The sequence below is a fragment of the Vanessa tameamea genome, chromosome 26 (assembly GCF_037043105.1).
Source record: "Vanessa tameamea isolate UH-Manoa-2023 chromosome 26, ilVanTame1 primary haplotype, whole genome shotgun sequence".
NCBI lineage: Eukaryota > Metazoa > Arthropoda > Insecta > Lepidoptera > Nymphalidae > Vanessa > Vanessa tameamea.
The window spans coordinates 2,693,443-2,717,391 of NC_087334.1; the positions used below are offsets into that span (position 1 = coordinate 2,693,443).

At 33.8% G+C, this 23,949-nt stretch overlaps 1 protein-coding gene across 2 annotated transcripts in view; it reads left to right on the top strand.

Moving 5' to 3' along the window:
- Positions 1-23,949, top strand: part of LOC113398380 (uncharacterized) — a 619,887-nt gene that overhangs the window by 591,698 nt on the left and 4,240 nt on the right. For both annotated transcript variants that reach the window (XM_026637094.2, XM_026637096.2), the window contains 4 exons: positions 9,902-10,037; positions 22,787-22,926; positions 23,347-23,447; positions 23,809-23,913. In XM_026637094.2, the coding sequence (XP_026492879.2) occupies positions 9,902-10,037; positions 22,787-22,926; positions 23,347-23,447; positions 23,809-23,913 (482 nt within the window). The remainder of the gene's footprint in view (positions 1-9,901; positions 10,038-22,786; positions 22,927-23,346; positions 23,448-23,808; positions 23,914-23,949) is intronic.

Here is a 23,949-nt window from a genome sequence, read left to right on the forward strand (position 1 = left end):
ATTAATACATAATTTCTGTTGACAGTACTGAAAAACATCATGAAGATAAATAGACTCTGTCAACAGTTTAATCTACCAATAGAAATCAAAATACCATCACCCTTAAGTGAACATACCTCAAGCCTTAACTTTGGTACATTCACTGATAATTCATTACCGAATACGTAATTACCTATCTGGCTTACCAGGTACCATGTCTATTTGTGTCAGATACCTTTATTTCAGAAAACTGTTTTCGTCGTTATAGAATAAATGATAAAAAACATAAAGAAAAAATCGTATTAATTGATCAATGTAGAGATTGGATATAACACGAATTATTCTTTAAAATTTTGTTCTTCAATCTGAAAGTTGTATTACATTACATTAGCAGCCTGTAAATTTCCAACTGCTGCGCTAAGGCCTCCTCTCTCTTTGAGGAGAAGGTTTGGAGCATATTCTACCACGCTGCTCGAAAGCGGGTTGGTGGAATACACATGTGACAGAATTTCGTTGAAATTAGACACATGCAGGTTTCCTCGCGATGTTTTCCTTCACCGCCGTGCACGAGATGAATTCTAAACACAAATTAAGCTCATGAAGATTAAGTGGTGCCTGCCTGGGTTTGAACCCAAAATCATCGGTTAAGATGCACGCGTTCTAACCACTGGGCCATCTCGGCTCTCCGAAAGTTTTATAGAGACCCTTATTGCCTGTGATCTGCCTTAAAATTTGTATTTGGATAAGGTTTTACTTCTGCGGATTCTCTACGTAGGTGTCTCTTCCGAAGAGAACGCAATTAGAGACTCAACTCACTCAGTCAGCTCAGCTCGATTACTAGATTTTTATACATAATGAAGGCGATATTTTTTATTATCTTATTACTTCTGGGAAAGTTCATGGACATGGGCGTTTAATACAATATTATAAATAGTATTCGCATATTTTCGTAAAGTAATCGCAAAAATAAGAGTAGAGTCAGTATTAATCAATCAAATGTCAAGAATATTGTATGACCGTGTCGAGCGATCATATAGTCACGGATTATTTCTTCGTAAGGAAATTCAGGTCGTTTTAAATATTTATGATATTTACAATTAATTTTGTATTACAGCGACTTGTAGCTATCCCATTGGCTGAGGGATGCTTAAACGTGATTTGGTATATCTAATCGCCTCGGTCTAGTGGATCTCGAGGTTTTGGGCCAAAAGCCAAAAAAAAAGTTTTTCTGACGAAAAATTGTCGAAACCCGAAGTCTGGAAGTTGGAAGTGTGTACGATCCCATTCCTCGGATTCTTTATGGTCGTGTTGGATTTGCTGACGGTATTGAGAGCGTACCAGGTTTTGCGCACACACTTGTCCACTATGATATGTCATGTGTATTTTTGGTGGTCTTCCACGAGATGGACCACTGTCCGAAATCAGTCAGACGATATCATCATCATATCTAATTATGACATTTCCAGAGAACCTCGTGTTTGCCAAGATTTGAAGCTGTTTAAAAAGGTTACTAATGATCAAATTTTGTTCATCCTTCTAGCTTACACTTCAAATGACACTCGAAGATAAAAAAGCGTCAGGATACCTGCATTTGTCGGAAACATGTGTTCCATCCGCGTGATGGTACTCGAAATAATTTATCCGTGTTGACGTAGAAATCAATAAACATTTCAGCTGTCTGCTAAAACTGTATTAGTATTTGTCTGAAAGTCAGTCAGAATGTAACAATAAAAGTTGCTTCGTTGCTTTATTGGCATATAAGCCTGAGGATCCCGAGGTCTTAGGGTCAAGCACAAAAAAACTCGGGCATCACAAAAAATATTAAGTTTTTCCTTCGATAGATTATTTTCTGTAATCCGTTGGTGCGTCTAAGCTATTTCCGTTGGTATCGGATTTCTCGTCCTATCGAAATATGAGAGTAAGGTTGGGAGTCCACTTGCGTATCATATAGTTTGGCTAGTATTTTGGACATCGAAAGCCACCAACAAAATAAAAAAATAAAAAAAATCGTTATTTAAGTAAAGTACTGCAGATCGTCGTTATACCACGATCATGTCAACATAGTTTTATCTATATATAATATTATAAATGTGAAAGTAACTATATCGGTCCGTCTGTCTGTTGTTCTTTCACGGATAAAACATTGAATCGAATTCGATATGAAGCTAGCTTGAACTTCAAGGACATGGTATTCTATTTTTGGCCTAACACATCACGACCTACCCCTAAAACGCGAACGAAGCCGCTGGCGACAAGTAAATTATAAGCTGTACAAGTTTATTTACAAAAAACTAGTTTATCAATATTTAATAACAGCGATGTTCTGAAGACATTCGGGTCGTCCTAAGAGGACGGCTCCTATTTACTTAGGTCCTGAAGTCACTAATAATTTATTTCATCCACTCACTGAACCAAATAGTTCACGAATATTTCATTAGACCGTAGTTACACGTCCCGATAAAAACTGTCCCGGTATATGAACTTCGCGCGGTAAATTCTTTGATCATTATTATTTTTTTGTTTCATTAATAGAAGTTATTTCATAGTGTTTTAAATTATTCAATAATCAATGAATAATAAGTACTAATGCGATTAACATATATATATATATATATATATATATATATATATATATATATATATATATATATATATATATATATAGATATATATATTATATATGTTAATTTCGTCACAATATATGACACATCATAAGTAACCCGATAAATTATTTAATGCCACCATTCCACGCGGTCAAGATTTCTACCGTAACTATTTTTAATTCATATTTGTATATACTTAAGTACTTAATATTATTAAAATATTTAATATTAAATAATAATGACTAAGATATTATTGTAATAAACGATGTCCCGTTTTTTTTTGTTCCGATGTTAAATGTACGTCCCTACTTTCCCGTCCCGCATTTGCAACCCTAACTTCAAGGTTACAACGAATTTGCATTTGTGAATCGTGTCAAGTATTTTACTCGAGAATTATCATTCGTCTTTTTAATATTAATATGGCGTGTTTAGTTATTCAAATGTTTTTTATAAACTTATTAAATGTTATCTTATTTAAATATACCGTAATTTTGACTTTGAAGAAAGTCGAAGATATGTTTTTGTTATATGATGTGTATAGTTATATATGCGAAAGTAACTCTGTCTGACTCTTTCGCAGCCAAAAATCTGAACCGAATTTGATGAAACTTGTAACGAAGCAAGCTCAAATCCCAAGGACGAAGTAGAAAGAATTGATGTTAAACGAAAAATATACGTATACAAATACGACGTAGTTACGTACGACGTAAGATTACGCATTTTTAAATAAATCGTAAATAGTCGATATGTTTATATATTATTGTAATATGAAGAGAACATTTCTTGTCGTCGAATTATATTATTTACAGTAAATAGAAATTGAAATATCTTTTCATCACGTTGAAACATTCCCTCTCGTTCTTACTCATACGATTCGTATAGTTTCGTCCTTGTCAGTTGATAATATCGCACAAGATATCCGAAAGCACCGTTAAATATGTGCTAGTTGCTCCGTGCGGTTACAGTCGCGTTGATTACTGCTGCGATTATCATAAAATAGTACAAACAGGCTGTTAGGGATACAGTATAGAAAACTGACCTTCCTCAACACCACCGAAGTCGCAGGCAGAAAGTAGCAGTAAATAGGCTAACTAATACAAAACGTTTTTTCAAAATCGGTCTAGTACTTCCGGGAGATATTTTTAACTTTACCGATTCGTGAATTCAAATCAGTTGTTAAAAAAAAAAAAAATGATACATAAATAAGGCATATTCAACACAAGATTACGTAGATACCATTTTATAAATGCCTACTTTAATAAAGTATTCAACAAACAAACTTTTCATCTTTATAATACCACTATATATAAGTATGTATATAATGTATAATGATATTAGTATATAATGTAACTTAATCTTTAATCTTTCGTAGTAACATCATTAATATTGCATCAACGTTTGTACATCAGCAAGATACAACTTCATAAACACAACTCAGATTACTCAGAAGGATACAGTCTGATTCATAATTGAAGTGTTCCGGAGAAACGGTGCGGGTTCGACGCGGAGCAATGCAAATTAATTATGAAACAACGTTACATTTGCTTATATTGTAACTAGGTTAAATAATTATTATTACTTATCTATACAGTGACGTCATTTTTGTAGAATGACTCTGTTAAACTTTTTTTTATTAAATAAAATTACTAAGCTAAAAAATGCTATTTGGTGCTTACAACGACAGCCTTAAATAGAGACTACCACCACATTAGCTATAGTATTACCTATAATATACACTTAAATGTTTCTATTATATTAATTGGCTATAGAGCCGAGATGGCCCAGTGATTAGAACGCGTGCATCTTAACCGATGATTTCGGGTTCAAGCCCAGGCAAGTACCACTGAATTTTCATGTGCTTAATTTGTGTTTATAATTCATCTTCTGCTCGGCGGCGAAGGAAAACATCATGAGGAAACCTGCATGTCTAATTTCAACAAAATTCTGCCACATGTGTATCCACCAACCCCTATTGGAGCAGCGTGGTGGAATATGATACCTTCTCCTCAAAGGGAGAGGAGGCCTTAGCCCAGTAGTGGGAAATTTACAGGCTGTTAATGTAATTCATTAGTTATATCTTATCTTAACTTTGAAATTATTATTTGTAAGATAATTTACAAAACCACAATGGTATGATTGATTCATCATTGCGGTGACTCAGGCGCAAGCGCAGAGGGACCATTGAATCACCAATAGCTTTAATTCCTTTGTTATTTTTTTTTTTACGATAATTTGATGAATGGCAGGTTTTTTAATTCGAATAATGAGGGTTTGAAATTGTTGGATTGTTTGATCGTATTGTGTGGTTTAATTTAGCAGAATTAATTTTAGGTGAGTCTGTTTTTAATACCTATATTAAATATAGGTTAATAAAAAATATAATTATATATACTATATCTACCTGTTATATTTCTCTATGAATGATCCACTCGGACTCCTAGTCAAATACCAGACCTCTCGTTCACCACCCTGGTGGACCGCCAATGTACGTATACATCTGTTCAACCCCCATTCGTCTCTACAGATTTCTTTAGCCTCGAAGGTGACTCAGATATATATGAACTGAAAAAGTCGATAAAAATCTATGTCACTTTATATTGCAATTGTTTGCCTGTACGTTACCACTAACCTCGAGAACTATTGATGCAACAGACAGATATAAATAAATATAGTCTAAGAGGCGACCGTTAAAACCCTTAATATAACAGTTGATCGATCGCTTTTAAAAGCAGTGATATTCCGACGTTTCGCTTTATTATTTACAGGGAAACCGTTTTAGCTATTCGCTTCTAGACTTCAATGAAATTCAATTAAGGCTGCAATGCCTTTTAAGTTGAATGATATAATACCATTTATTAATAAGTATTTTATATTCACGACTTTTTGAACTTTCTATTTCAATTTATTATATAATGCTCCTTATATTTAGTTCATTTTAAATTACTTACTTGACTTATTTTATATATGTTTTATTAATAGAATATGCAGTACATTTATTTAAAAAAAAATCAACTAGATTAACCATGCAGTTAATTAAGTGTCTTATAAAGTTTGCAGAGCCGGAGATCGTAGGTTTCTATTCAACAATTCTTAGCAGTACATCGATATTAGAAAGTTAGGGATGTTACATGACAATTTGGCTGGTGCCGCACCTGATGTCTCCTGTCCTGACGGATAGCCGTAACATCGTTATAAGAGAGAGATAGTGCACCTGTGCTGGCGTACTCAATTGTGCACTATAAAATATCATGTGCGAAATTTCATTCCTAACTATTTTAATGAGAACATATCGATACATTTTTCGTATCAATTAAGTTATAAGACATCATATCCTACCTTTATATGTAAGACGTAAAATCGCAGATGTGGGTCTCTTATTGAAGATTGCGCAGGGTCAACTAGACTCCTCTTACTTGCTACATATGATAAATTTGAAAGTACCAACAAGATCATGTGTAAGACATCCTTATAACTATCTTTACCCCCCTCATTGTTTGACTAAATATAGACAAAACTCATTCAGTATTCGTTCAGCCAATTTTATAAATACATTCAATGACATCCCCGATTTTGACTTGTTCAACATGACTGTATCAGCACTTAAGCGCAAAATGACAATGAACTGGTTTGATGAGCAGCTCTAACTTTTGTTTTTCTTTTTTCCTCATAATGTATCTGTTTTTTTATCTTGTTTATTTTGTATCTATCGACCTAGTAAATAAACCAGCGTGGCATGTATTTTTTATAATTTAACATAATGTTTATATACGAGAGCATCTAAATGGTGGTTTGTTGTATATATTTGTCATTTAAAATTTTTTAATGTCACTGTTTGCTTTCCTAATAAAATAAAATAAAGCTCGTCGCGTTATAGGAAAACTACGCTTCCCATATTCCTTAACAAACTCTAATATTTCATTTTTTTTTATGCTATCGGTAGGCGGACGAGCAAATGGGCCGCCTGATGGTAAGTGGTCACCACCGCCCATAGACAATGGCGTTGTAAGAAATGTTAACCATTCCTTACATCACCAATGCGCCACCGACCTTGGGAACCAAGATGTTACGTCCCTTTTGCCTGTGGTTACAATGGCTCACTCACCCTTCAAACTGGAACATAACAATACTGAGTACTGCTGTTTGGCGGTAGAATATCTGATGAGTGGGTGGTACCTACCCAGACGCCCTACCACCAAGAAAATTTAATTTAATTTAATTACTTATTAATAAGTCAGATCGAGGTCATAATAAAAATAAAGTTACAATTACAAATCATGGCAGCTCGGAATGGTTGCAATGCTAACACCGTTTACTCGTCGACATGCAATTCCGATTCTCGGGGCGTTACTTCTCTGAACTGTTGATTTGTTGATTTACATTCATTATGACTTTAGAAATTAACACAACACGATTTCTGTAATGACTTACGGTTCTGTCCCACTTCATTTCTCTGAGAAACTTAACTGATAAACTCGCTTGGAATTCGTGTGGCCGACTAATTAATAAATAAAAAAATAATTATTCAACGAACAAAATAACCTTAGTTATTAAAGTTAATCTCCTGGACTATGTTTATAGTAATGAGATTTAATATTTTAGGAGATTCGCGACGCTATTTTGATGCTCGCTGGCCTCGATCTCAAGTGTATAAATTAAATTTATTTAAGTTCATATTTACGGCCTACTCGGGTAATATATTTATTACTAGGTCGAGCCAAAAACATTAGATTCATCATGAGGCTGTTTATAAAGGTAGAGTCCGCTAAATATAAAATAACTATTCTCTTAACATAACGATATAATTTAGAAACGAATTTAACGATGCCATATTAAATAGGTGAGAGCCGAGATGGCCCAGTGGTTAGAACGCGTGCATCTTAACCGATGATTTCGGGTTCAAACCCAGGCAGGCACCACTGAATTTTCATGTGCTTAATTTGTGTTTATAATTCATCTCGTGCTCGGCTGTGAAGGAAAACACCGTGAGGAAACCTGCATGTGTCTAATTTCAACGAAATTAAACCACATGTGTATTCCACCAACCCTCATTAGAGCAGCGTGATGGAAAGTGCTCCAAAACCTTCTCCTCAAAGGGAGAGGAGGCCTCAGCCCAGCAGTAGGAAATACAGGCTGCTAATGTAATGAAATGTAATATTAAATAGAATTTCATGCTAAGTTAAAGAAAACATAACGGAAATTACAACACAAACGAAATTAAATCGAAACGGTAATATGGAATGCAATAAAAATAACACGAGAAAGTATAAAAAAAAATTTCTTCAATTCGCTCGTTACAAATTGTGTTATGAGGAAAACTTTGTTATTTATTCATTCCCGCCTTAGAATGGATCAAAAACCTAACTTAAATTATAAATGAGAAAGTTTGTTTGCTTGTTCGTTTCACGTCTTAACTACTTCACCGACCGTCATTAAATTTTGCATACAGACGAACATAAAAAGATATTGGGTAATTTAAACGTATATAATATTACAAATTATATAACGTTATATATCGTTACAAATAACGTTATATTGAGGCGTATTTTCAAATCCTAACTTTATTTAAAACGTCGTTTAATTGGTGTCGAGTAAAACAATGCTCTCTTCTTCTTTCCAACGTCAAATCAATGGTGATAGAAAGAGATAACACTCTCTGAAAGACATTGATTGAGTGAAAAACATTCAAACTCACAACAGCTGAGATGGTCCAGAGAATCAGACCCGGGCAAGCACCGCTGTGTTTTTATAGGCAGACGGATAAATGTTAGGTGATAAATGTGCCACCTGATGGTAGCATCATACATACCGTAATACAATATACATACATTGTCACAGATAACAAAGTATATTATAAGAGAAACTCAGTAATCTTTTGTACCGCCTAAAAACCATCAAACTTTATAATTAAAATAACGGCAAATGGCTTTGTAAATAACAAATTTTGTAACGTTAATAATATGATATTGAAATCACTCATCGAAACGTAATTAAGGTAAAAAAAAAATTAAATTATTCAAAGTAAACCAATGATTAGCCTCACAAACGATAGACCTTAACGTGTTGATATAAGGGCTAATTTCGTATGAAATTCAATCACGCTAACGCTACACAAAGATTAGGATGCTGCCGCATTAAGCAAGAGGAAATTAAATTATCTTCGTGAACAAAAACTACGTTACAAAATTAGCTACGGTGATATCGGACGTTCTATTAAATCTACTGATGGATATTTCAAAAAATTAATCATAATTTACAAAAACTTAACGTAATAAATGTATTAGTAGAAATTAAGGAAATAACATGATTATTTTATTAAAGTTTTCAATGTAGTCCCAACCCAACGCGGTGTTCCGTTGATTTTGAAAATTAATTAGAGTAAAGTTTTATTGCAACGTTCCTTTGTAACGTTAATGTCTATATATTATAACGTTCACTTGTTACGTTTCTGACGCAAAAATGTTTTTTTTATAAGTACTCAAGGTTAATATCATAAATAAAAAATCGAAAGAGAAATCTTCTTAACTTTGAAAGAGATTAAACGACCGATAGTAATTCCGTGGCTAAAGGTAAACGCTAGGCTTAAAGTTAATATCCTCGCTAAGTTAAATCTTTCGCAGTGTATATCTTATCATACTTTAGAACACAGTCCTTATACAGAATAAACTACAAGTAGGTCGTCGAACAAAGCGACTACTAGCTCCGTAACAAAATACTATTTGACCTTAAGTTTTAACAATGGTCTTTATCGTTCCACTGAACCCCGAATTTGATAACTCGTGAGAAATATAATATGATATGTTCCGTATATATTTGCGCGCTTGCATTTATGGTTTTTGTTTATTAAATAAAGTTCTAGGAACGAAATCGGGCCCAGGAGCTCTTTGTTGTTACATGTTAATTTGAAGTTTGTTTTGAGAATTTCAAAATTGAATCCATAGTTGAATTCATGTACTAAAATAAAACAAATGAAATTTACTTGCCTTTTTTGTAATACTTTAGTTTATTATTTTATAGTAGATTTTTATTTTTAGTGTTATCAAGAGCCGAGATTGCCTTCTGTTTAGTTTCATATGGTTATAAAATGTCTGATGATATACGGTGGAACAGAAGGATACTTTTAGAATGATCTCTTAGCCCACCTGTGGGACATTTAGGAAGTGCTACTTTTACATAAACAGAATATATAACAGATTATTATATATATTGACAAACCAATTCTGGTTTCTTCATATAATGGTCTCCCTTTGTCTTACTATTATCTACAGAGGCTATTTAATTTATAAAAAGATTATCTAATGACAGGTTTATTTTTGTTATAGCGGACCCTTTGCCCGGCAAGCACGTACCACTTGAGAGCTATGAGAGCGAGCTGGAGCGAGAACACGCGCTGCCGACGTCCGTCCCCAACGCTGACATACTCAAGACTAACAGCAATCCAACCTATCACAAGCCCAGGTAAGCTCGGTGTTCCAATTTTAAACGCAGACGTAAATTTGTTTCTTATTGAAACAAATGAATTCAAATTTCTGTCCAGTGTTATTTACTGTTGTGACTCATTGTGAGCAGTAGTAAATTTAAAATAATAAATTAGACTTCATTTCATAAAAATGATGACTCGTTAAAAAATATTATTTCGAAAATCATACGCAAATAGCGAAACAATCTTTAAACAAAAATAATTATTCATTTTAAAAAGGTCGCATGTGCTATTTAGAGTATTTAAGCAAAATGCTTTTTTTATTTTAATTGAAATCAATTGCGTGTTCAGCTTTGAAATTTCATTCTTCTGGGGCATCACGGCTCATATTTAGGACACTTCCAAATATTCAAGTACTGCTTCACAAAGAGTAGTTCGCGTAATAGCTTGTAATGTAATTTTGTAAATAATGAAATCATTACCGTAAATTCTAGTTAGTGCTCTCTTAAAGTTAAATATCGTTTACGAGGCGTAAAAGTTTGATCCCTTCCGAGTAGTTTAATCCGTTTCGACGTAAAAACGGACTATTCCCCACTCGGCTTGTGGATCTAACTTTTGATACTGGATGAATCTGATAACATGTTTATTATACAAATTTAACTATTCATTGTTTGTGCACATTGTGAATATTTCATAACTATTTTGATTTAATTTGATCGATTTCACCCTTGACAAGCGGTACTGAAATCTCTGTTGGTTGTAAGTTAATGTAAATAATTTGTCAAAAAGATCTATATAATTTTTTTTTTCAAATTCAACTGAGATATCCTGAGTTTAGCGTTTACAAACAAACAAGATAATTCTATAGATTGATTCGATAAAACATACAATCTTTACTTGATAAATATTATATATATAATTGAATAAACGAACTTAACAAAAGAAAAGTTTCCTCGAATTGATGCAAGTTACACAGCCAACAAAAGTCAAGAAAGCGTAAAGGGAATACACCGAGACTCGTTTCAACGATTGGCAACGATAACTGTTAATTGTTTTATCGAATTAAATCATTTGAAAGTGAAACTGAAATCGAGTTATGGGGCAATTCGATTTATTTGCCATAAAGTTAGCGGAATTAAAGACGCTTAATCAAATTGTTTTTTAATTTCTAAAACGTATTATGTCATTATGAAATATATGAAGCTTGTTTAATTCTAGACTTTATTGATTTATAAACTAGTGACTATTTTAGTGTTGTGTGAATGAAATTTAGGAGAATCATATTAATGATATTAGAGTTTGCAATTTATTATTACATTACAAACACGGCATTCACGCTCGGTGACGTCATAAAGCTACCATCCAAGTCCGTACCTATCCGTACCAGTCTGTCTGATTTATAATTAGAAATTTTTCTACGATACTAAAAAGTCGAAAAGGGATAATACCTTTTCTATCTAAACAATTGCCCACTATAATAATTGTTAATCGTACTCGTACTCGTACGGTTATTGTTTTAACGACTCCATTCGATAGTGAAACTGCGATCGAGTCTAACTCCGAATTCAATTTGTTCGCAGTCAGGCTGAATAAATATTTTGTAACGGCTTAAAAAAACTATTCGAATTTTAAACCACTTTTTTTTTCGATAAAATAATTGCTTAATACTTAGCTTCAATTTTTTTTTACAACATAGCATAGATACCATTGGAACACATTGAATACTTAGTGAGTCACCTTTGCCGGTAGACACTGGATCTGTTTACCTGACGTCGTCAACGCGTACACTTCCTCTATGTTATGATTCCACTGGGTCACCATGTTAATTAGAACACACCAATTTTAATTTTGATCACATGAAAACTGGCTAATAATTCCATAATTTTTTCTAAGATAAACATACGCACAGACAGACCCAAAAGTCAGTAACCTTGTATACATATTTTCAAAGGACCATATTAAAATTGTCATTTATACTAGGGAATAATATACTGTATGTCCTTGATATCACGGATGATAATAACTTATCAAGATATAATATGTAGGAATTCACCCACGCACCAAGTTTGGACGTGAGAAATATTTTATTTAGTCTCTATATTTTTTGTAAACATATATATTATTTAAAAAGATCGTAATATATTTTGAATGGAACAATTTACTAATTTACAATAAGAACCGCCGAACAGCAATACTTTTGTAATGTCGTGTTCCGGTTTCGAGGGAGCCAGTGTAACTACATACACTAGAGACATAACATCTTAGCTAACAAGGTTGGTGGAACATGTGCTATGGAAGAAATGGTTAATATTCCTTACAGCGCCACTGTCTATGGCCAACATAGAACAAAAAAAAATCGTCTCGTTTATGATAGTGTTTATAAAAAACGTATAAATAAATGTTTTTCGTTGTACTATTGTATCCCTTATTTACATTTATAAAAACGATTCTTATGTAACCCTTCTTATATCTATGTAGATATTCCAGTTTCCTAAAACATTCCACATGCTCATTGAATAAAAAGCGTTATCATTCCCGTTTAATCATTCATTCGTTCTATCAATCACGGTCCAAGTTCGGCACGGCAATATCGAACGCTCTACATTGTTTAAAATACTTTCTAGTGAGTCGAATGAATATTTTCGCATCGTATCATTTCTTAATACTTGAAATATCATTCGTTCATCGTTCATTGATCACGTTCTTTAAATTAATTAACTGCTTATTATTGAACATATGAGTATTTTAACAAAGGCATCGGTTCAAAAGATATTTTGATGAATTCGTTATTTTGTAATTATATTTTGATTCATTCGCTAATTGAGTATTTATTGATATCTTCAAGGAATGTTTTGATTAAAATTATATAATTAATTAATGAGCCGAGATGGCCCAGTGGTTAGAACGCGTGCATCTTAACCGATGATTTCGAGAGAGTGTATCCAGATTATAATCTATCTCCGAACCAAAATCCACTTAAATCCGTTCAGCGATTCCGGTGTAATCGAGTAACATCCATCCATCCAAAACATTATCATTTATATTATTAGTGAGGTTAATTAATAAATAATATAATTTATATTAAAATCGTATTAACTGCGGTTTGTATTAAGCAATTGCGGTTAAGATAATTAAAATCGCTTCGTTGGACTCGAACCGGTAATACCATTAGATATTACAGTAGAATTTATAATTCTATATTTATTTATGAGTTTATATTTCGTCTGTCTGGGTCCAGATGGCTCAGTTGAAATCCCTCTTTTTTTTTTGTTTAACAAGGAGGAAATGCATTCACGCATGCCGCGGGACGGGTATGTGGGACTCAACCGAGGCCTAATGCCCCGTGCCAGGACACGCTGATGCTAATGCCCTGTCCTACCCACTAAAATCAACCTCGGGTTTCCACCATGCCGCCGAGTGGTGAGGCCAAGGGATCGCCAAGGGCATGCAACCGCGATCCCTCCAGCGGCTGAATATTCATGGAAAGCGCGCCTAGTGCGCGCCTTCCCCCATCCTCCACGTGGGAATGTGGCGAACTCCCCCGAGTCCGTCACTGGGCGTCAACGAAGCTTACGCCCTGCGGCGGATAAGGCTCCGCCGCTGACCGCCGGTGTAAAACACCTGGGAGGCTCGAGTAGCGATCCCTCCCACTCCCTCCTAGCCAACGAGGCCACTCACATGGTCCGCCCTGACGCCGATCAGGGACGTACCAGGAGCGGCTCCGCTGCATCCCTCCCGCCAGTCTTAGCCGTGGCCGACGAGCAAGCTCAAGCCGGCCCCGTTGCCCAGGGTACACCACGAGGAGGTGACTGACATGCACCCCAAGTTGAAACCCCTCTACCTTAATAAAGGTGTGATTTGAAGTTTTAATTTTCATGTGCTTAATTTGTGTTTATAATTTATCTATGCTCGGCGGAGAAGCAAAACATCGCGAGGCAACTTGCATTTGTCTACTTTCAACGAAATTCTGCCACACCACCAACCCGCATTGGAGCAGCGTGGTGGAATACGCCCTAAACCTTGTCCTCAAAAAGAGAGGAGGCCTTAGCTGTTACTGTATTACATCTATAATAAATATAGGTACCAAAAAGATATACAAGGGAAACATTGTGTGTTTAAATTTTCGTGGAGATCGGAATAAGTTCTCAAAAAGACCAGACGACCAGACTAACAGAGTTAAAAAAAAAAAATCGTGACGACGTTACAAGTGTAATTCATATCGTGACCACTTTTCTTTCATTGGTAGCGATTATGCAAATAAAATTGCACATCGCAGCACGACCCACGATGCCGTGGCGAGCCGTCGTGGCGGAACGTTGCTTAATTAAAAAACTATGCAAATATGAAAGTAATCCCCTCGGAAAGGATTACGTAAGTCGTCGTTACTTGGATTTGTGTTTCTTGATTTGCATTTTTCTTTTGTTTTCGTTTTAAATTGTTATCAATACCTAAGTCGGCTTCATTAAATTCATTCATGCTTCAAATATATGAGTATCTTTAGCTTTCAGTTGTAATTAAATATTATCTTTAAATTTACTATAAAATGTATTATTACATTTCAAATATATATATGTACTAAAAACTTATCTCATTATTGAAAATATATCGAATGCTATGCGAGCTTGACCAATCTAGATAGAACTGTTGCGTAGGCGGTTATCCGATGTAAATCAGAAGAAAATATTAAAATTTAAAAATAGAATTGAGTCCTACGCTATGCTTTATAATTATTAATATTATCATTTTTAATTAAAAAAAATGTGAAAAAATTGTGTATACTTTGCTTAATAAAGTACGTAATATATTTTTTTATTAATTCTGAAACGAAAGGATTAAAGATACTTACTGAAATATTCACGAAAGTCCGTACAATTATTGTACTGTTTGACTTTTATTTTTTTTAATAACGGAATCGAATGTCCTACGCTACTATGCCAGAAATATTCTCATAAGTGCATACAATTGTACTATGTTTAATTTTTTTTGTAATCAATACCGGAGCGAAGGCTTACCATTATTTTGCCAGAAATTTCCACGAATATGCATACAATTATTCGAAGTTTCAACAAGCGTGCGGACATTAAATTTTAAAAGCATTTATTTCTTCAACTGTTTTTTGAATTATATTTATAAATAAATTTTATTAAATGTATTATGAATGTTAAACATCAATATTTCATACTGGTGACAATCTAAAGCATGATTTACTTAATTTTTTTTTTTTTTAGCACATGGTACAAAATTATTATGCCACAAATATAGCTTATATCATAAAGCGTAAATCATGCAAATGCCTCTTTATCGTTTACAGTGATCTTTTCCAGGCTTCTCTATTTGAATAGAAGGACAATATCGGGCACAGAGCGCACTTACAATTAACTCCAAGACAGGCACACTTAAATTATATAAGCATATATTTTAGATTAGAGGTCGTTTTAATATATAAATAATATTATTTGTTTTGAATATTATTACATTTGTTCTATTTATCTATACAAATATTATAAAGCGGTTATTTGTCTTTTGTCTGTACATAAGAGGTAATCTCCGCAAATATTGGTCCAATTTAAAAAAAAAAAATTGTGGTTTAAAGTTACACATTCTGAGTGCTATATGGTATAAAATTGTTTTTATTATGTCTTTTTATATATTAATAAATTGCATCAATGTGAAGTCAGGGTGGATCACTATTCAGGTAGGAGTCCACTTCAAATAACGAACGGACAGAAGTACTCTCGCATTTATAACAGTAGTACCGATTACAGATAGACATGCTGGTTTTTATGTAGGAACTCTGATTATTTATATACCTAGAGTGTTATACTACAACACAACTAAAACAAACGAGCAAACTTGATTGATCTTGGTATGCGTGACTGCTACGTTTTTTTTTTTTTTATACTTGTAATACGCCACCCTCATTGGAACATACACAGTCTTATCACATCATACATAATTATCTACGCTTAATAGCTAATAAAACAAGTTTATACAACATTTGTGCCTCCTCCGATTGAGGAAAAGCCAAAATACTGTTACATTTTCCAACCTCATATAAATTTATTCCTTTTTCAAATTTCATAAGCGACCTTACTGCTACATTTGACACTCGCCAAATTCGTCATTACTTGACTAGTGAGCGCGTACTTGCTGGTCAATTATGGCCACAATTTATTTTTACTAGTCTGTCTCTGACATTCTATGTAGAAATATAAACAATGAATAATTACGAAGCGTTCGTATCAATCGTTGGGTTTTTAGATCGGCAAGTAGACAGTTTTAAACCCGTCTCACGATTTAAATGGTAATATCTCGTTGTCAAAGTAAATAAATCTCGATATTATAGCTTTTTATGAGGTATGAGCGTTTTTTAATTGACTATTTTAATAAACATTTATTTTAAAAATAAACTGTTTTATTTGATTCATATGAATAAAAAAAATATGTATGAATAAATAAATTATAAATCAGTGCATATGAATAAATCAAATTTTTACTTATTAGTTTTTATTTTCAGAATAAACGTTTCACGTCCGTCGGTACAGTGGAAGTGACTCAAAAATTCATTTGCAAGTTTTAAACCATAAATACTAACGAAGTAAAGTTGAATATAAGCTTGTAAATAAATAAGAAGCAGTGCTTCGTTGCAAGCTAAGATTAAAATCGTTTCTGTATAAAAAAATCAAGACCCAATGCCCATAAACCTCCGTGCGAGTACCTCACTGTATTTAAATGTGTTTAAAATTCGGCTCATGTTCGGCGGAAGTGATGAACGTCGTGATGAAATCTGCTCGCATCGGATGATATCGGATGAAAATAAGTGTGCACTAATCTTAAGCACAACAAGCTAGCGCAAGTGTTTCAGAGAGCTTCACTCCCCCCAAAAAAAATTTTGTAACATACCTTCTGGGGCGCCCCACTGATGATCCAAGACTTGGCCATATCCGTAAGGCCCATAATGTGGGCCACCCAGGTTCTTGCATCCCCTGTATCCTGGGTTAAGACGGGTAGCTGGTAGATAAACAATTATCTAACCTAACCATTCAGCGCTATCTAGTGACAGTTAGTTGCAACATCAAGAGTGCGCTTGTAGCGTCATTAATTTAAAACCTTTGCGTGAAGCTAAGAATGAAGTGTATGTGAAACTTACTTACTTACTTCAGTTTCATTTAAACAATTGAAACTTGTATCAAACTTGTATGGTACAATAAAAATTGCTTATACTATAAAATTTAAAAAAAAAATTGTACTTTAATAATAATGAGGTTACGTGGTACTGTAACATAAGTTTCAACAAATAAAAACACAAATATATTTAGCCCCAGCCAGATCTGTATCTATATAACACTATGTTTATATATTAATGTACTGTACCAATTGTTTAGGAATATATTTGTAGCATTACCATCACAGCGGTAAGATTAATTAAATTAATTACATGTTATTTTAAATGACATTCGAATTTCGACGTGACGATAATAATTATTTTTGCGGTGATTATTTCATTATTGGGCCATTATGTTCTGACCACAGACTTTATAAATTATAGACATTCCATTATTGCAACTCGATAAAAATATATAATAAATTTCTTTACATTTAAAATAATTAGTGTTATTCTTCTCGTACTCTATGAAGATTTTTATGAAGCTGTGGTTTTACTGACTGCCCAAAAATTTTGTGTTATGTTTTCAAGATTACTGTATGCATGTCAATAACTTTTAAATGGCTGAACAGATAAAGCTGTATGAGGCCCAAATGCACTGGCTATAAATTAATTCATCCTATAATTCAGGGTAGTCGTGTTTTTTAGATATTATACTGTTAAATGAGAGAGTCGTGTTAACATCGGTTCTGCCTATCAGTTATTAAGCGATTCGCTCTTCTCTTAACCCACATCTCGAACCGGATATTTTCCGAAAGTATTCTTCGACGGCTCAACGCGACCATCATTAGTGTAACCGCTATTGTTTTCAACTAAACTTGCATTCAACTGCACTCGTTCATTTATTATATTGAAATTCAGACTTTGTATCCGACGGTTTTAGGGTTCCGTTGTCAATTAAATAATCTCCCTGTCGGTTTGATTGTTCGTTAAACAAATACGCTCGAATTCCTGCACCGGTTCTAATGAAATTTGATATCGTAGCTGTACATGATGCAGTTTTCGTTCGTTTAAAATTATATTAACGTTAAATTATATAACGATAAAAGGGCTTTAAGTCAGTATTCGATCATTTTTTAAAAGGATATTATATAAAAATTGTATATATATTGTTCATATAAAAATATGAATTAAGAAGAAATTCTTTTCAGAATTTACATTCCTTAACAAAATTTAAATTTCGAATAACGCTAACGGATAAGGAATAAAACTAATTTATTGAAGTCTACGCCATCTAGCGTTAAGTAGTGTAAACATGTATATAATAATATGTAAATAAGTCACAATTACTATATTTTACACAGCTGTAAATAAAAAAAAAAACATGAAAGATCGAATGTCTTGCAAAAGTGTCGCGTGCGATATTAATAAGCTACTATCGCCATCTAGCGTCGAGTAGCCAAGTCATAAACTGAAGTAAACCTTCCCTTCGATAAAGATACGTCTAATATATCGTCTATACATGAAACTTGTAGAAGAAAATATTTTCATTTCGATATTATTGTCATATGTTACAACGCCGACGGTCATTGACCTCGTAAAGTTATAATGTTTACGAACTACGTGTAACATAGGTATGGAAACTTCTCGAAGTACTTAACTTTAGATTTTGTTTCACGACACCCGAGACGTTAATCAAACCCTTCCATTATTTAGTATCTTTGTATGGAATTTATGAATTTCAAAATTGTATACCTTCTGCTACGAGTTATATTAATAATAAAGTTTATGCTCTTACTTATATTGAACTTCGAATTTAAAATAAGGCATGTTACACAATGAACCTATTTTTAACAATAAAAAAAAAATGATAAATGCAATGCCTTCCTTTTTCAACAATCACTTCCAAATTTAAATATTCGCAATTTTAATTTGTAATAAAATAAACTTATGAGCTGTGAAGTTGTTTCGAGCGATTGGCGGCTTAGCGAGCACCTTCATGTCACCCTGTGTGCGTCATGCAAATTATATATTCATTATTATATATAGTACTAGCTGTGCCCGCGACTTCGTGTGCATTTGAATTTAACAAAAAAAAGTTATCGTTTATTATCGTTGTGTGTATTATCGTAAGTTACTCCTTATTACATCAGCTATCTGCCAGTGAAAGTCTCGTCGAAACCGGTCCAGCCGAAAATTTGCCGGAACAAACACAGACATACAGACAAAAATTTAAAAAAATGTTATTTTTGTATATGTACCGTGTATAAATACATATGCATTTCGTAAAAAGCGGTTATTTTAATACTACAACTTCAATGACATAAATGTTGAAAAAAATGTGCCGGAAACTTGACATAGTAAAACTTTCTATTCGTAGAATCATTACAAAATGATAACCTTATAATTACCTAACAAAAGTGCAAGCATGCGTTAACAACAAAAACAGCGGACCGTGAACGCATTGTAAAACTGTACTTTGTATACTTTTAATAAATTAATTGAGTCAATGCATTCGGTTTTCATTCATTCCATTCATTCAAAATTTCACCATTACGGTTTATTATTTTTGTTTGTTTTTAAACACTATACAGAACACCTATATATGTATGGAAAAACGGTTGTAACTTAACATCAACGCACAGACAAAACTACGGAATATTTGTAACTACAATATTTAAGTAAATTAATTTAATTAAATATTTAATACAATATGGACAAGACTTTATTGAGTACTTAAATACAAATATTTATATTGAGGAATCAAATAAATATACAGCAATTAAAATTCCAAATAGCTTCTGTACGAATCATGACCGCGTGGGATCATATTTATCATCCCCTATATGTACGAGTATATGATGATTAAACGAATTTCTAAAAACGGCCTTAATCATAACCGTTTAGGGATCTTTTTTCCGTAATACTTAATTTGACTTTCGAAGCAAAAAGGCGGTTTTGTTTAACTAGTCACGCCTTAAACAATATTTCTAGGTGAAGCAGTAAATGATTTTATAATTAAAAATATTGAGCATGAGCGTAGAGGGATGGAGGGAAAGACGACCTAAGAAGACATGGTTGGAGTGTATGGAGAGATATTTAATGGATGTATAACAATGTTCTTCGATACCATTTCAATAATCTTATTTTAAAAAAAAAAGTCTAGAATAAAAATACAAATTCGAATTAAGAATTAAATAGAAATATAATTGCCCATTTGCAACGTATGGAATGCCTTTAATTTTGAATTTAAGTCGTTTAAAAACAAAATTCAAATTAAGAACGAAGAAGATAACAAATCGTACGGTTCGTATACTCTAATATGTGTTGCCGCAACAAATAATAATATTTATAATACATTCCAACAGGATTCATTAAAATACGGTTATCGTGGTGAGAACGGCGAAATAGTACGATCGTTCGGGCACCACGCCAATTTTTAGTTCCCACACCGTTTATGAAAACCCACATCACCATATACAGAATATTGGTGAAACGTTCAAGTTATACTGGTCGGCAACGGGTCACTGACATTTCGCTAAACTTGTACGCTGATGTGAAATCTGTTTTGTACTACTATTTGTCTGTGGAATCGTTCGATCTGGTTTAGATAATGGAGACTAGATTACCTAAATATTAATGCAAATTTCAATGACCTCAATTATTTATATATATACATATTTCGCTGGCTTGTATGTAAAATTTGACATAAAGCCCACCAGTGTGAAGTAGGATCGTTTAATACAGCCGAAACCGCGTGGACCAGCTAGTTATAGAAATAATTGAGTGGTTTTAATTTTGTTAATTTAGTCGCTATAATTAATATAATTACGTATATTGAATTATTGTGTTAAGGTACTATTTCCTCATGCCTGACTTGTAAGGCTGTAGACTCTGAGACACTAGATTCAATTTCCGGATGGAACCAGTAAAAAAGAGCAATAATTCTGTCAAGATATCCCGATTTATAACCGGAGTTTAGAAGGTAGTGTTTACCTTAGATTATGAAACAAAAGCCAGGTGGAGCGCTCGGAACATTATAGTGAAGCAACAAAACCGAATATGGAATTAATATCGAATACAAAATACCGAAGTGTACGTAGTAATTAACGTGTTTTTATTACGTCACTAATTAATATTTGAAGTGACGTGGTGTTTCGGGCTACCGGGAAATTGCATTCGACTTTTATTTTATAATCTGAGGTCTTTATACTTCCGTTGTCACAGAATAAAATTGGTCTTATTGCTAAAATGGCATTTTCCGAGACCTCCCAGTTTCAACCTAAGATCGCGGGTCAAGTCAATTGTCATGATGATTTTTCACGAGTGCCATTTACTTTTGATAGGTCGTAACGGAACTGTGAAGTAGTTGCGTGTTGGAATTAACATAAAATATTCGCGTTAAAAGCCCAGCTGTGCGATTTTAACGGTTTGTTCCTGCAGCCAAATCTAATGATGAAAACATATCAAATAAAATTAAAATGACACTTTGTATAAACAGGCTTTCACAAGCGCCGACGAAACATTCTTGCTGAGCTTACTATTAAAAAAAATCTCACGAACGGACAGACATTTTAACTATATGTAAAGATTACGCTATCTGTTCACGATCAGGATTTCTCAAAAGAGGTAAAACTTTAAAATTCCGCACGTGTCGTTTCACACTAACCGCGGTATGTGAGCGTTTATTGAAATTTCGAGTTTGCATTCACTGCGACCGCGCAGATTTACGTTCGAACGTTTCATTGTTAAACTGAATATATTGCCTGCGATTTAGCGTTTAGCGTTTATTGTTTATTATTTATTCGTATATTTTACGTATGTGTGCGTTATCGTATTGTGTGATAAATATCTTCGTATTTATCTCGGGATCTTTATCGTTTGTAATGTTTTTATTGATTTAGAATATATTTAAATACTTTTATATATACAGGGTGTTAATTTAAAATTGGGTCGTCTTTCCGAGACATTTTTTTTTTGTTTTACGTGATTCTTAGTACCAGTCAGGGAATTTGGTAGTTGATATCTCTTACATAGGTACTTGTGTGTGTGTTGTGTGCCTTGAAAATCATATGAAGCCGTGAGGGAGAGGGAATGATATGTGCTCCTTTGTTTTCGCGCGCATTTCTATTGTGCAGTTGGAATTGTTTAGGAGAACATCACCAATAACCCTACGTATTACAAAAGACTTACGCTCCGTTTAAACTTACTTTGTATTTTAATTTTCAAAGATAGTTTAAATGCTTTTATGGTACAGAAAATTCAATGGAATTCTTGACGTTTACATAAGCTTTTTGAAATTGAAACTTTGAAATAAAATAGCACACGTCCAAGAAAATCGTCATATTTGAGACTTTGACGACTAGAATTCGTTTTAAATTAGAATATTTTATTGAAAATGATAATATCGTATTTACTAAAGAGGTGCTTAAGGAATCAGAATTTCAGTTAATAAGAACTTATAATACGAGCTGAGCAATTTCAGAGGTCTGATATGCCGGTCAGTTGGCCGCGAGTCCTAGTCAACGACGGACCTCGCCTTAAGAGTCATGATGCATATTATATTTTGGCAATACGCTATCAGTTTTAGGGCTATATAAACTGGTACATAGCCCAGGAGATTTATTACTAGAAGCTACCTAAACTATCCTGATGTAAACTTACATAAATATTATTCATCAGGCCACCCGCCCACCACGGCGCGGCCCTGCTGGCTGGCGTCGGCGCGGTACCCTCGTACGCGCCGCCAGGCCGCGCGTTCTTCACTCCGCCGTTGCCGCCGGAGTACCGAAACCCGTTTGCTGATAAGCCAACACTTAGAGGTAATATGTTATAAAACACCTCAGGTTTTATATGGTCACGAACTGCCCACTCGATTATAAATATTTCTGTGACAAATGGTTATGGCCAATCTGTGTATAAAAAACTATTTTACATGAAACTTTTTGTTAAGTTATTGATCAATCATTAAAAGAATATAATCGAGTTTATATTCTTTTTGATTTCTCTGTTATTATATTAGTCATCACCCGCACACTAAGACGTCTTATAAACACGAGCGTCACTTCGCGCCTTCGTATTGAATCTATATTTGAAATTAAATTCGAAATTCAAAAACTTATAACCGTCATGTTTGGATTGTAACAAATTTGTTAATATATAAATATTTCTTTTAGGTAACAAAGTATAAATTATATGTAACTAATCTACATATATTGTAATGTAAATATTATTACTTTCAGGCACGAACACAGATGGGAACAGTTACCTTAATCGGCGGCCCATCCCTCCTCCTTCCCTTGGGCCTGGGCATGAACGCATACCCATCAGACCACCAGGACAGGTAACAAGCAATATATTTATAATATAACTTATATGTATATTAAGTAGCAATACTATTAAAAAAAACTTCTCTAAGTATATATATAAATATTATATGGTCAAAATCTTGCCAATGTTTTGGAAAACTAAAATGATTTTGATTACAAATATTTAATCGTAGATATTATTGACACAAGGATAATCCGGTTTGAGAATTCTTTATCAGCTATCGCGGAAAAGCTAAATCCTGCATAAGCAGCATGAAATAGTCCATCGGATGCCACTTTAAAACAATTCAACTCCAAGAAAATAAAACTAACGCCACAGACATGTCCAATTGCCTTTCCGAAATCCACTCAAATAGCAAATTTCCCAATTTTCAGGAAACGTCCTCCCCACAAGTGCCGGCGCCTCCGCCCGCACCGCCTTTGCCGCCAGTTGGACTGGAACCGCAGAAGAAAAAGGCCCTTAACACTCCCAGTCATAAGGTACACATTTCCCTGACCTCTTGAAATCGTAACTAT